The sequence below is a fragment of the Nyctibius grandis genome, chromosome Z (assembly GCF_013368605.1).
Source record: "Nyctibius grandis isolate bNycGra1 chromosome Z, bNycGra1.pri, whole genome shotgun sequence".
Lineage (NCBI taxonomy): Eukaryota > Metazoa > Chordata > Aves > Nyctibiiformes > Nyctibiidae > Nyctibius > Nyctibius grandis.
This window is the reverse complement of record NC_090695.1, coordinates 81,269,169-81,284,578: the sequence shown is the minus strand read 5'-3', so window position 1 is coordinate 81,284,578 and position 15,410 is coordinate 81,269,169. Positions and strand designations below refer to the sequence as shown.

General features: G+C 36.8%; 1 protein-coding gene across 10 annotated transcripts in view; it reads right to left on the bottom strand.

Moving 5' to 3' along the window:
• The window catches only part of MEF2C (myocyte enhancer factor 2C), a 140,477-nt gene that overhangs the window by 56,390 nt on the left and 68,677 nt on the right, over positions 1-15,410 (bottom strand). For all 10 annotated transcript variants that reach the window (XM_068422931.1, XM_068422939.1, XM_068422929.1 and 7 more), the window contains one exon: positions 9,655-9,858. In XM_068422931.1, coding sequence (XP_068279032.1) covers positions 9,655-9,858 — 204 coding nt within the window. The remainder of the gene's footprint in view (positions 1-9,654; positions 9,859-15,410) is intronic.

Genomic DNA, 15,410 nt, shown 5'->3' with positions numbered 1-15,410 from the left:
GAGAGCAAGTCAGGCCTGTGGTTTTTTGAGGGCACTTTAGCATCGCCTGCATTCTCAAAGGGATCTGTGAATGAATAGAGCTGGATTACTCAGCCTTCTATTCCACGCCTATTCCTCTCCATTTTCCTTGGCAAGACGGAGAGCCAAGCTATTTTTAGTTAGGCAGTTTTCTATTTTTAGACGAATATCAGTTAAGAGACATTTGTTAGGAAAAATTTAAAAAAAGAAAAACACAAAAGGGGGAGGGGATGAAGATTCCCATCTCATATTGTGAAGCAAGCCCTTCAACCTGTAACTCCAGGCGTTTCAGCTGCTTCCAATCTTGGAAAAATAAAGAAAATTCAGAGTTCAGGGATTTAAAAATAAACCTACCCTCTGGCAAACAGGCCAAAATACAACAAGCTGTTACTATGTGAAACAGTGACTACAAAAACAAAGAACATTCTCCAATGACTAGATTGGGATAAAACTTTGGAGCTATTAAGTTGTAAGAAAGGTACACAGACATGTAAGATTTTTCCAGCTTCTCAGCCAGATATATCATGTTTTAGAGAAAGAAACAGTAATCTGTGAAGTAGAGCTGGCTCTAAGAAATACAGATTTAAGCTTGCTATTTGACAAAGAAAGGAACTATGAACAGAGTTTGAAACACATTTATATTCTGAACATATTTTTCACCTTTGTCATCATAGCATTTTTACAACAATCCGTCCAAAACACTTCCTATGTTATTAAAATATTTTTGAAATGATTACTAAGAACAAAAGAATAAAATAAAAATAACATTGGGGCATGACCAATAACAAGAACTGCTTCTCAGTAAGTAAAAATCAGGAGCTCCAGAGCTCCCTCAAAATATACTCAAAAGTAGCTTTTGCTCTACCATGTGCTCCAGTAAAACTAACTTTGCATCCATTTTAGTTTTCTCTGTCCCTATTCTCTTCTTTTAGGCACGGAAAAACAAGATACCAGGTGAGCTACTTCACTTTCATTTGAGATACATTAGGATTACAAACTGTGTGTCATATCAACCCAATCCTTGCTGCAAATAAATCTTTTTTTTTTTTTGAGAGAGAGAATGCAAAACAAAACAACTCATTATGCAACTTTCCCTTAGCTGCATTTTTCACATACTGGATTAATTTGAAATATAGTAGAAAAAAAAATAATAGTGTCAACTCTTGAACCTCTATCTTTCTTTTTCTAGGCTGCAAAGCATCAAAAGTTTGTCACTTATTAGATGCACAGCAACAGGATTCTGCAGAGTTATCAAGGAGAGCTTAAACAATAGCCTTGTGGATGGAAAGATATAGAGTCAAAAATCTCATGTGGATAAATGGGAGGAAGGGAATAAATTGCTATCTGTTGGATGTAGTAGAGGGACTAATTTGGACAGTCCCACTGATGGGAACAGCAGTCCCATTGAGGGACTACTTTGGACAGAACAGAATTGCCTTCCACAGTTTTCCAGCTTTGAAGTTTTTCTTGTAGTCTTGTAATAGTTAATATTTACATAAAGATCATATTGATGGAATAATAAGATTAGGTAAGAATGCCAGCTTTTGTTTAAAAAAAGATGTATTTCTAAATTAATTGCTTGAAAAAATGAAATTAAGATTATAAAGTGGAGAGTTTTTTAGTATTTTTGAAAATGGGATATTTTACCTTCCAAGATCTTTTTGTACTAATCATGGTTAGGAAAAACACAGAAAAAATTCACACGAGGATATTAGGTTACAAACACATTTTCCAAAGGCTCAAAACTCAAAAGGCAAACAAAGAAAGACCAAAGGAATATTACAAAAATGCTGAAGATCTTGAAGCCAATCCCATGATTTTGTCATACATGAGGTTAGCAATAACGGTTTGGCTCATATTTACCGAAAATGAAACAAGAAGTAAGCATTTAAAAAGCCTAAACCATCATCCAAAGGAAATTCTTTGGCCAGTTGACCCTGTCCAATCATCTCCTGGCCTGTGGAAACTGGTAACAGTAGCTGTTTTTTTTTAATGAGCTGGTCTTCAACCAGTTTACAAAGGAAATCAATAATGCTATCCCCATTTTACAGATAGGGAAACTGAAGCATTAGGAGGAAATGTGACTCGTCCAAGGTCACACAACAGTATTTGGCAAAGCTATTAATAAAATCCGAGTCTCATGAGTCCTAGTCCAGGGCAGTATCCAATAGACTGTACTGTCTTTAGATCACCCTGAATAACCTTTCTTACATACAGGCTTACTTTCTATACTGTCCCAGATCTTCAGCCCATGGTAGCTGAAATAATTCCGCTGATTTCAACAGCTGAAGAGCTGACTTGATGTGTACTTCGCGGCTTGTTTATATGCAGTATTATGTTATGATGATAAAAGAAGAAAATACACTTATTACGTTAAACAAGCTACAACAGTCGCCTTACTTTTCCTAAAAAGAGCACATTTAAAGAGTTATATGGGCTTATTTACTACAGATATACAGATAAGAGTCTTAATTGATATGAAGAGGCTTTCAGAATCTAATTAACCTCCCAGCTAGTCATTAGCTCTGTGACCTTTAGAAATAATTGACAGAAGGAATTTTTTTCTCTCTTCAGCTCATTCAGAACTTCCACACCAAGTGACTAATCCTACATGTGCTATGGGACCCACAGCACACCTGTAAGAATTGATGGGACAATGGGCAGTAAGTCTGTCAGCAAAACAGGACTGTGGCATTCCTCCCAGGCACCATATACTGCCCGTGTAGCATGTTGCATGCAACCTTTTGCTGGCTGAGTGCCATCCTCGTCAACTCCAACCTTTCAATGTGCTAAAGCTGTACTAAGTTTTAAGTCTCAAGTTCCTCAAGCCTGTAGGAGATTTAGTAGTATCTCATGCCTATTAACACTCTGTTGCTGGTCATGCTAAAAGTGATTGGATTTTCAATTCAAGCTAGTTCTTCTACAAACCTGTGAAAGCATTCATTGTTATCTATCATTAGCTGCATTTTTTCATTATACACATTTTTGTAGAGCAAAATGCTTTTTTTAACAAGCAATAACACACACACAAAAGCAAAATTCTGAATTCTACCACCCTGAAGGGCTTGGTATTACTTTGTTCCCTACCAACTTAACATTAAGGTCTGTAAAGATGTCTCTGTGTTGTAAAACACAAAGGATGTGCAATCCGCAGGGAGAATTTCACATGTCCACAAACTCACTTTTTCCCCTTGGGGGAAAATGTTGCTGCAAATGGCACTCATCTCTTTTGCTATGTTCAGTTCATTCTCCCTCATCAAATACAGGAGTCCACTGGGGATGGGAAAATACGCTGCAAAAGGTCAATTCATCAGCAGTTACTAGAGCAATGAAGATGTATGACCCTATGCAAAACAAATTAAAAAGACAATGCCAGATGCTGATTATCTATGAAAAAACATCTATAATTTGCAAATTATTTAAAAATGTGACATATTATTGCAAATTAGAACTACTTTTTTTCCCCATGGCAACTAGCAACCCCATCACAATGGCCCTAGGATAATTAAAAGTCTCCTACAGTTGCTCAGGCTAATTCTTGGCGAAGTCTTCGGTATCACTAAAAGAAAGAGTTTACCCAATGCTAGTTTCTCCAAACTTACCCAATTTCAGCGAGAAAAGAGAGGGAAAAAGGGATGGAGGGTCAATCAAGTGTAATGGAAAAGCGATCCCTAACAGGTAGACTGAAGGAGCAGCTGGTGAGACAAGAGACAAAGGAGAGCACAGCTTAATGACACTCTCGGGGACAGGAGGACAGAAAAAGAAGTAGGTACTCAAGTGCAATTGGCAAGAGACTAAGAAGGATGAAACTGAGGAAGAGTTGAAGATGAGGAGACCCTCAGAAATGGTCAAAAGATGGTCCTTGGTATGAGAGGTATAACCATCTTTTGATGGAAACAGGACTGATGTATCTTACACGGAGAACCATGTTACTGTGTCATCATCACCTTATTTTGCTACCCATTCTTACTGTGCTATGTCTGAATTAGAGCTGTAAATACTTTGAGGTAGGACCTGTTAGTGTGCATTAGAATACAGCAAAATTGCAAGACTGAGTGGAGAGGTGGGTGAAAGGGCACAGCATGCTTGATAAATGTTCAGGTGAAAAAAACCCCACAGAGTAAGACAACGAATAACGGAGAAGCCAAACAAGGATAAGGTTTTATTGAAGCAGGAGGATATGACAGTGTATCGCAGCAGCTGACATCTCCCTATTTGTAAAAGTCCATGTCAAGGACCCTGAACTCCTTCTAAGTGGGGAAAAAAAAGAAAAAAGAGAAAAAAAAGGAGTAGTTGAAGCCAGATGACAGTAAAAGATAAAGCCAAAGGCAGACAGCAAGAGAGAGATTTCAGAAAAGAAAAAGACACCAAGGTCATGGAAGAGTTTCTTGTAAGATAAAAGACAGCTGCAAAGATCATAGACGCATGTGCGTGCATGCCAAGTGGCAGTTTTAAGCAGTGAACTTTACAAAATTCAGAGAAGATCTGGTGGGTGATCAGCATTGATAACACAGAACCTCAGTTAGCGAAGAGGAAAATGGAGGAAGTTTCTGTTGTTCCTCTTTTTTCTCTACCAGTGATTAGTGGTATGACAGAGGGGAACTGAGGAGGTAGATGTATGTTGGGCAGATATGGAAGACATGGTTAATGGGATGAATTTGAAAGGGCTGACCTAGCAGCAGAACTTGAGTTAAAGGTAGTGACCACTGAATCAGCAGAGGAATAGAAGCCAGTTGGAGAAAGAGGGACAATAAGAGCAGCAAGGTCAAAGAAATTGATGGATTGGGGGCTTATAAGGAGCTGAAAGATGAAGTGATTAGTGATTTGTGGAGGAATGATTTATGTGCACAGAGAGCAAGGATCAGCATATTAGAATCAGTGTCTAAGAAAAAGAATCAAAACCTGGACTTAGTAAAAACTCACTAGAGGTCTGCTAAAGCCGAGACAGCAGCTGATGCTTTGACATAAAAGAAGTGACAAGGAAGAAGGTACGGCGAGAGAGAAAAAAGGCAGGAAGTTTCACCTTAAATCAGCAAAGGCTTGATGGCTTGGCTGAAGAACCACATTAGATTTCTGTAATATGGTTAGGGTTGTAATTACCTTTGCAGCCAAGATGCAAAATATTTCCCTATATTCCTACTCTGAAATATGCCCCCTACAATCAAAGGGCGATGACCTTTTTGAGCTCCTCAGCAGTGGGCTTACAGTGCTTTGGCACTCGACTCTTGTTACCCACAGCAGTGTGGCAGTGAAACACCACTGAAATAACTTGTCTTACATCTACTCCAGTTTCACAAAAACAAGGAGAGGATCTGCCCTCATTTTAAATAAAAGCAAAAAATGTGTAATGCACGCAACTTGTCTGTTGTAAAACTCTTGACATTTACTCTCCCCCATTTCCTCACTGGCATAAAAAAATTACTGCCTAGTCCTATACAACTGTGCTGATAATGTCAAACAACAAACTCATGAGGTAAGTTTTTTCTGATAGAGCAGATAGGAATGGGATATATTGACAAACTTCTAAGGACGGATTGGAACTCTAGTTGTAAAAACACTACTTCTGTACCAAAGACTGTGCACCAAATGCCACAGGATTTTGTAATGACAGAAAATGTAATCCCATCTTAAAGAATTACAAATCTAGCAAATATATCACAGGATTTTAAATGACAGCTGCTGAATATATTGTTGTTGGTATTTACATACAGCACTTGGAAGTTAGCATAAAGATGAAATGAATCTTTATTTTCCTCAGCGTCGAAGGAACCCTGCACAAGTTCTGCTCTTCCTTAAAATAAGTCACTATATCCAGCAACTGACATGCACGTTTTAACTGAAGCAAAATTGAATGAGTGACTGTGGTGTGAGTGGTTTGGTGGGTGAGGACATAAAGGCTTCAGTTTTAAGAATCCAGTTAACTCTGAACAGAAGTCTCAGAATGAACTTTTTTTTTTGCAGAACAACTACATATCATGAAACCTCCATCAGATTTTAGTAAGACTCACAATAATTGTCACTGTTGCTTAAAAAGGATAAACTTGCGTGTTGAATGCAATTATTTTCTCCTTCATGAGTACACATTGAATTTTAGTTATCATCTGTGGATGTTGTAAGTATATTTACTGGGTAATAACTGAAACATATTCAGCTGGTAGATAATTTTTGTGATCTAAAGAACTCAGATATATCAAATTGCATGTTAATCAACTCCATTTTGAATGAGGCAACTGGAAAAGACCATCTTAGTTATATTTATTACATGTAAATAAAATTACTACATGTGTAAAGAAAGTATAAGCTATTTGTTTAAATCATTAAACCAAAAGAGCTCAAAGAATAACAGTAACTGAACTTCACAATTCTCTTAATATCAGCCACTACGTCTGGCATGATGTAAAATGGAATCAGGTCATACAGCTATAAGCTGGGTAGGACCAAATTGCTTGATTTGCAGTAATATAAGTAATAAAATGAATATCAAATAATTTTTCCCTTGGAAAACAGTGTAATGTTTGTTACATGTATGACACTTGGTGTCTTCTGATACTTCAAATAACAAATTATAGCCTGAAGACTCATTCCTTCAGAAATGCTAAATATAATTAATCCCAGTAATTAAACTGAAAACATTTGCTTAATAAAATTAACAGCTTTAGCCAGACCTACATGAAAAGTCATGTAATTTTTCCATTTGAATAGCAGTGGTTTAACTTAAAAGTAATTAACTACATATTAGAGACCTACTCTTTTGATTTTCTTTGAATATAGATTGTTCAAAGAAGTCATACCACATTCTAATGACTGATAACACAGTTCTACCACAACCAAAAAGTAACTAAATAGTTAATATTATGCTGAAAGTGAACAGAAATTGAATTCTAAATTAAAGACCTTTATACGGTTGACAGTTATATTTCAAATTTTCATAAGTCTACCTAAAAAAGTTTTCTTTCTCTAATACTGTGCAGAAATCTGTGAGCACAGCTATGCCCTTTTCTTCCACTGAAATATAGTTATTGAACAGTCATTTAGTTGAAAATGATCAGATTTAATAATACTGTCTGGTTCTCAGCTGCTGTTGATTGCTCTGGAAGAACAAGATTAAAAACCTGTAAGTGTGAAATCTAGCTGTCTGAAAGCGAAAAAAAATGGTCTCCTTACAAGGAAAATATGTGTAATGTAGTCAGTTTAACTGATCAATTTAAATATTTAAATGTGTGGCAGATTTATATCCTGTATCTAAAAATATATCCAAACTATACTAAGAGTCGAGCCATTTCTCAGATTGCATACTTTCCTGGGCTTTATTCCTCTATTGTACTTGTAACTGTGATGTTAATTATCACATAAAGGCATGATAACACGAAACTCCTGTTAAAAACCTATACCCTGCACTAGTGCTCTTTTGATCCCGAAACAGTACTGGCATTGGTGTGATTTCAGTATTTTGCATCACAGGCAGACCATTGTAAAAAGTAACAGCAAGACGATCAAATGACTGAATTCAGAGCTGACAGAACATATAGAAAAACTATAAACAGGCACTTCATTTGGCCTTTTCTGCCTATTGTTAGATTACTCAATTTAAATAATTTTTATTTCAGTTACCTACTTTTATTTGGCTCCTTTTAGAGGAGTGAAAAGGGATGCCCGCCAAATTTTGTGTAGAGCCAGAAATTGCACGTCTGCATGCAAAATTGCCTATCATCCTATCCAAACTGGCCCACTGCTTTTGCAGGAAAGGGACTTTCTGCTCTTTCTGAAAATCTCAAAGTTACAACAAAATCGACATTATTTTAAATTTTACTTTTTCACTCAAGTTTCTTGAAAAACCACTGTCCTCATGATCAAAAGCATTCATTCATTGTGAAGCAAGTAATAAATCTAACTACTGGCTTACTCACCTATTCCCACAAGAAAGCCTGCAGGAAGAAGTAAAGATATCACAGGAAACTTTTCCTGCTAAGAATATTCTGGCTTTTTGCCACTAAAAAAGGACAGGGCGTTATTTTGGGGACAGAATTTGAATTCTGCTGGACAGGACATGGGCCTAGCAGAGCTAGGTGACAGGAAAGGCTTCATGTCTATACAGGAGATTTGAAGTAAGAGAGGAAAAGAAATGATGGAGAGGAGGAAGAAATTATGTACTTTCCTCTTAGTCTTAACTCACATAAATTCTTGTTCTGCTGTCAGAACCTCATACTCCCCTAATGGGGGAGAACATCTGCTGGGAGATCATGAAGGAAGCAAAACAGTATCATCCCATACGTTGACAGAAGGACAGACAGAAAAGTGATATATATTCTTGGGTTGCAGGCTTCGCTAATCTATGCTGGTGTGACTGTGACATCTCGTAACAAGCGCAATGATGGCTATTACACCGTATTTTTTTCTCCACCAAAAACATTTTATATGCCATTTACACACTTACTTTCTTCCAATTCTAGTCTTAAATACATGACCAACCCGGCTGAAGATTCCAAAAGCACCGAAGTCTCATTTTAGACAACATCCAGATTATTTAAAAATCTGAAACTAATACCTTTAAAGAGATCTGAGTTAATCTAAGTGTTTACGCCGAGGTATTCAGTAGCATTTACAAATAAATTTTCACTGATCTTTAAGACAGGACCGTATCCTTCCAGTACTTTATAAAATGATACTGTTAGATGCCTATCACTCAGGTGCTTTGAAAACAGGAGTTGCATAAGGCACGTAAGCAATTTTTAGATACCACTCTGAGTGTTTTGATATTACAATAAAATCACTAAAAGCTTCATTTATTTTGCATGGCTTGAATCTTAATGTGATTATAAATTAAACTGACTTTTCTGCAAATATTAGAAGCTTAAAATTGAAAAACTTAAATTTTAATTAATAATTTTCAGTAATTGGAAATACAACTTGCCCGACATACTTTTTTTTTTTTAAAATTACAAGGTGTCTCTAGCATTCTGATAGTATTGCTTTGATACTGTTATGATTGCATTAAGGTAACAGCATTCTGTGTGAGGGAGCTGAAATATCTGTTATCATGCAGCTTGTAAGTAAACTTTTCTTGCATTTTATTAAAGCTCCTTCCTGTGTAAATAATCAAAAAGCTAAGCGAGTCAATTGAATGCCTTAAAGCAGCGATTCTAAATCTTTTTCTTCCATCTTTTCTACAATGTATTTTTTAGTTGCTCCTGGATGGTGGACATTAAAACTGCTGGAGCGAGGAGACAGGGCACACAATGTTTTCTGGAGAGCATGTCACTGGGAGCGACTAGGAGACAAGGGGGAGATTCAGCCGGGAGGTAGTGGTCAAGGCAAGGAGAGGACTAATGAGACAAAGCGGCACAGAAAGCTGGGCAACAGGGAGCCAGAGATCTCATCACAGGAGTTTCTGCTGAGCATGTGAGACTCAGCAGGATAAAACTTGCAGCTCGCAAAAGACACGGATCCCCTCCAGTCTCTGCTGCACCATCTCCGACCCACAAACCAACACTCTGTTGCCCCCGTTCTGCTCTCCTGCCGCTAACCCTCCAGGGTACATTCTACAACCTCGAGGAAGACGATCAGGCCTCTCGCTTTGAGTACCTCCATCTCAGAGCAAAGAAAAAAAAACAGTCCTCACAGAGCACAAAATCTTACCTCAACAATATCTGAATTCGTTCGACTCTCATGCGGCTCATTGTACTCGGTATATTTCAGCAACACTTTGTCCATATCAGTGCTGGCATACTGGAACAGTTTGTTGGTGCTGTTGAAGATGATCAGAGCAATCTCACAGTCACACAGAACACTCAGCTCATAAGCCTTCTTCATTAACCCAAATTTCCTCTTCGTAAATGTCACCTGGAAAAAAAGAAAAAAAGATCCATCAAAAATCCCCATCCTGGTCTTTGCAGTCCTTTTTTTTTGAAATATAAAGTGTGTCTGCTGTAGTCTTTGAACAGAACAAACTCAGAAGGCAACTGCATAAATATAAATATAGTTCCAAAATAGAATGTAAGTATGTGTGTGTTATATAAGTGAGGAAATACACCTAATTCTCACTGCACAAAACTCGAGGTACAGGTAAAGAGCATCGGATATTTTCATTAAGTAGTGCTATAAAGTGTTGATACTGCATCTTCCTCTGTAACTTTTTAATTTATATACTATTTATACTGCATGCATCTTTCCCATCAATACTGTAAAACCGCGCCTCAAATTTGCAGCTGTAAATAGTTTGAACACATGCAGTCAGTTCTTATTTTTATTAGTGATTGACTTAGAATTTTTAACACTAGATATTTCTTCAAAACTATTGTGTGTTTATACGAACAATGTATCTCTTTTACACAACTTAAATGCTGTATGAAATAATGTCTTCACTAAAAATCTAGCAGGAGTTGGGGAGCATGGAACCAAACACTCATGTGAGAAATGAGAATTATAAAGCACAAATGAAGAACAAACAACAGCCGGCCAGCAACAAATAACAACAAAGACCAAAAAGATCTTTTCTAAAAACAGACGTAGTATACTTTACTTCATTTCAAATTAGATGCTTAGAAATACGAACTGACATTTATTTAGTACAAAAGACTTTGGGTCATATTATATAGAAAAAAATAAGGATGTGCTTATAAGTTCTCAGTAGGCCAGCTAATGCGCTGACATCATGCAAAACCTAGGCAGTATGAAAAATATTGTTACTTGGTACAAAACCATAATTTTCCACAGGGACTGTTTTGACAATGAAAGACCTGCACATCAAATAAATGTGTTTTCTTTTCCTCTTCTTTTCCGCACTAGCTTACAAGTTCCAGTAAGACATGTGACTAAGAATAAGAAACTACCATGAGCTGTTTAAGCTAATTGTATGGTTGAATTTTTCTCCTTCTTCTATTACTTTATATATGCAATTTCCATTAAGTGTACACAACGACTGTGATCTTTTTTACATCTGTTTTTTTCTCTAGTAATTTTCAGTGACAAGAATTTTAAAGATGAACATATGGTTTTGCTAAGGCTATTATTAACCAAATTTAACATGTAGTCAAGGTATTCGATATGTCAAGGACACGCACGCAAATAAGTTTATAGGTCTGCCTAATCCTGCACTTGTTGCTACCATTCCTTAATACCATAAGCAGCAGCACCTCTGCACTTTAATGCTGAGGCAAGAAGATTCACCTGTGCATGGTTCATATGGCTGCTGTTTTATCTTGTCACATTCCCAATGCAAGTTAATGCTAACTGCGACCCCAGACTACCTTAAAATCCCAGCACATCAGGCCACGGAAAACGTGACCTTTAAGTATTGCTAATCCCTATTTGCTACTCCATCTCAGAAAGATGAGGCTCTGTGCCAACACTATCAACATTTATTCTCACAAATGTATACTGAGTGTTATTCCTCTTATTGTCCTTTCAATCTTATTTAGCCTCTGTCAACAGACTGTAAAGAAGAGATGGACTACCATTAAATACAATTAACCAAGCATTTTAAAAACAAACTTTCCACAGCACTGGTCTCAAGTATGCATAACTGAGAGTGAGTTCTTTCTAAATTTGTCTGTCTCAATGGCTTTTGATATTTGGAATGAATAGCAAGATAGGTAACAAAACTTCATTCAAATTCTGAAAACAACCCTAGTCTTTCAAATACTCCTTTAAAGTTTTCTCTGATTACAGAAAATTGCAATGCATTTGTTGAAACATATACATATATAAAAAAGCATGTTTTAGAAAAAGCTAAACATACAGAAAATAAAATGTACTAACTCAACATATTTTTCTGCATCTAAAATGCCTTTCAATCAACTTTTTGACCACAGTGCTGTAGGTGGAGTGTCTCTGTACAGTATGGTTTCTGTTGCCCAGAAACCTCAGAATTCAGCATGTTACAGCTTCTTACCATCAAAGTACACTCCAGTACAGAAATATCTTTAAAGCCACTGTTTGCATTTACTGTTACGTGCTCCTGAACATTTAGAATAACCACACAGCTGTGCTGCATAGCACATACTTATTTCATAATCCTTATCACCAGAATGATACTGGTTAGAGTTCCTTTTTGTGGAAAGTGAAAAAAAGAACAACAAATCAGCTAGATTTTTTTTCTTTCTTTAAAACATAATCTTAATTGCTCTGCATTTGATTTTGTTTTTAATTCCTTGATCTTTCTAACATTTTCTAAATCTGTCAGATAATACTTTCTGCCACTGCTGATAAACGCATTAAAAACAATTGTATCTACTACTGTTTCTATGGTGATCTGGAATATTACTTTTCTTTTTAAATACGCCCTTCATTGTGGCTTATCTTTACACGTCTACATTACATGCATATATATATGTATATACATAAACTTATCATGCTTTTACAACAGTTTATAATAGGGGTGAACTTGTATTTTCAAATGCATAGTGAAAGGTCAGTAACTTCAGGAAAGATTAAGAATACTCTTCAAGCCATTTAAAAACAAATGATCATTCTGCATACTTTCTTCTATGTGGCTACATAAGGAAGATGAATATACTTCTCTTCCATACGCTAGAATATTTTTGTGAGTAATATAAGTAGACAGCACCTACATTACTTAACTTATTTTGGGTCTCAATTTGTTAACCATTTGCTATGTTAGCCGTACTCACCCAAACTAAAAGTATCTAATAAATACTGTCTACGGTCACAGACAATATTCTAGTATTGCAGAAATTTTGCTGAGTGGCAAAAATTAGCATAAATTATTTAAAACATTTGGTCTCTTTTGTCTACGTAGAGGGCAGTGTGCAACCTACACTTAACAAGCCCTGCACTTGAACTGACTCAGAGCTGAGAATGAACAAGACACACGCAATCCTCATGAACACAAGTTTTGAGTAGCTGTAGTAACAGCACCGAAAAATCCAAGTGGTCACATAGTTCTATTATTATACACAGTATTTGACGTTCTCAGTTATGATATCGTCATATAACAATGGACAATATTACTTTGTCATTTGACATAAAGAACACTAGTGAGACTGAAAGAAAACACACATACAGTGAGACAATTCATCAACATAATTAAAAGAGGACATCCAAAAAAAATGCATGCATTTCAATATCTGTTTAATACTTAACTTTTTTTGCAGCAGCAAGAAACAAATCACTACATGTTCTTTCCTGACAATATTAGTCAAGTTATTATTAATTATCCCTGCTGTCTAAACCACTGCTAATTTGTAGGTGTTTTTCAGTTCACGAATTTTCTCCTCTTTAGGAGAATGATAGGCAATTTAGGAAGTCCTTCTCTTTTTGGGATGTAATATTTCAGAATGACAGTGTGAGAACTGGGGAGAATGAAAGTGGAGTGGAGGGAGGAAGTGGAACGGATAAGAGGCCAGCATTCAACTGTCTTTAAAACATTTTTAAGCACGTATATATAAAACGCAAGGTTTGAAACACCGACACAGTTTCTAAATACTGTTATGAGGTGCTTTTATGCGTAGTTTTATACGTATTGCAAAAAGAGCAGTGTGCAGAGAGTACCATGCTTACTTCTCAAACATACCAAAAAAAACCCTAGTTCCTTCCCTTCATATTAACTAAAATCCCACTAGTCCATTACTATTTGTCTTAGCCCTATGGTTATTTCACTTATTTAAAGGTTATTTTTAAAAATTTAAGAGCCAAACTGCCCTCATAACAGGAATGGCAGTACCGAGAAGCTACGTCACTAAAGCATTTTTGTATTTGAAGATGTCTAAATGCTGATGACTTCACAGTCTGTGAGCAAATCAGATGCTGCTTTCAAGTATTGGGAAAACTAAAAAAAAAACCAATAGTGAAGCAGCCAGCTTCCAACTTCCTTGATACAAATCAAGGCAACCTTTTTATATATTTTGGATGAAATTCTAAGTAAACGTGAAACCCACTGTATGTGCTAAAGGAAAGGCATTGATAAAAGAGGATTGTTAAAAGGACATTTTTCCACTTCAACTCTGGCTCTTCTTCAATACCATGGAAACACCTCTCAACTAGCTCTTCAAGCAGAAAGCTTCAAGAGTCTTCTGAGAGAATGTTCACGGACTAGTTATTGAAATGTCTCTGAGTGGGGCTGTAGAGAGCCTGAATTCATGTGTGCATGTCACAGTGTGTGACATGCTCCATTTAGAGGGTAATTTGGACCAGAGCAGCTTTCTTGTTTAATCGCCAGTAAGTAAAACTTACTTAAACTAAATAAAACTAGAAGGTAATGTTGCTTGGTTGCAAGTATTAATTCTTTCACATGCTGAAATTTAGATTTAAATGTGTTTGTGTGTGTATAAATGGTGATAGTGGCCACTGGTAATAGTCTTTATTTAGCTAAATTTGTAACAACAGTTATATGCTTCTTATAGATGTTAACGCATTGGTGGAGGAACAGAAGCAGCCATAAATACTCCCATTTATTGAATACAGCATTCAGGATACATTATTTATCTCTGTCTCAATGTAGTCTTTGTTTCTGTCTGTAGTTTTTGGTGGGAGTTGGTTTGGGATTATTTTATTTTATTTTATTTTATTTTATTTTTGTTTTTAACTCAGGTCTTTCTAGTACTTTTTTCTGAAATCCCACACACTCCAAGAGGCTGAGCCATAACAGCACTCCGGATTTGTCACTAACAGTCACAGCGTATGTGCTAACATTTGATGTTTTGAAAGCAGCAGTCCTGCGATCTTTCAAGCAATTCAGTGCAGCCAGTGGCAAAATATCATTGTTCCCCTTGCTTCTTCCTATCCTGATTATAAAGATACACAGCTGCTGGCGTAGGAAAATGAGAGAAACAGGGAATTTGCACATAATCCTTCCCATATGCACTTCCTGCCATTAAATATGTATAAGTGACTACTGAAAATCAGGGACCATTGATGCACAGAAGCATCTGATACAGACACTGCCTGGTCAAGAAGAGGCATTGTTCTGTTTGTCCTTATTTCACTTGGAATGTCTACATCTCTGACACAGGGACTAGAGCAAGCATGGTAGATACGTTGTATAGGAGGCACCACATGCGCAATCTGCCTAACTTCGAACATAAATAAAGTCAAGTTGGCCATGTGTAAACGAAGGGGCTCTTGACTAAAATGTCACTGCCAGGCACCTAATCCTCTGTGTTGAAACCCCAAATAACTACTGGAGAGGCAACAGCTCTTGTCATATTCTCTCTTCCCCTTCCTCTTATTTGATTTTTGTTTAGACCTGTTTGTCATACAAAGATCCCTGGCTGCAACAATCTTTACAGTAACCCTCAGTGGGACTGGGAAGCAGCACCAGTGCAGGATTCGCACTAGACAAACCTTCCTTTATGCAATAGCGGGGCATGCCATATTAAATGAAAGACCCTTTAAAGAGCAGTGAAGGACCTTCAGCAGCCTGCTTCCATGTTCTT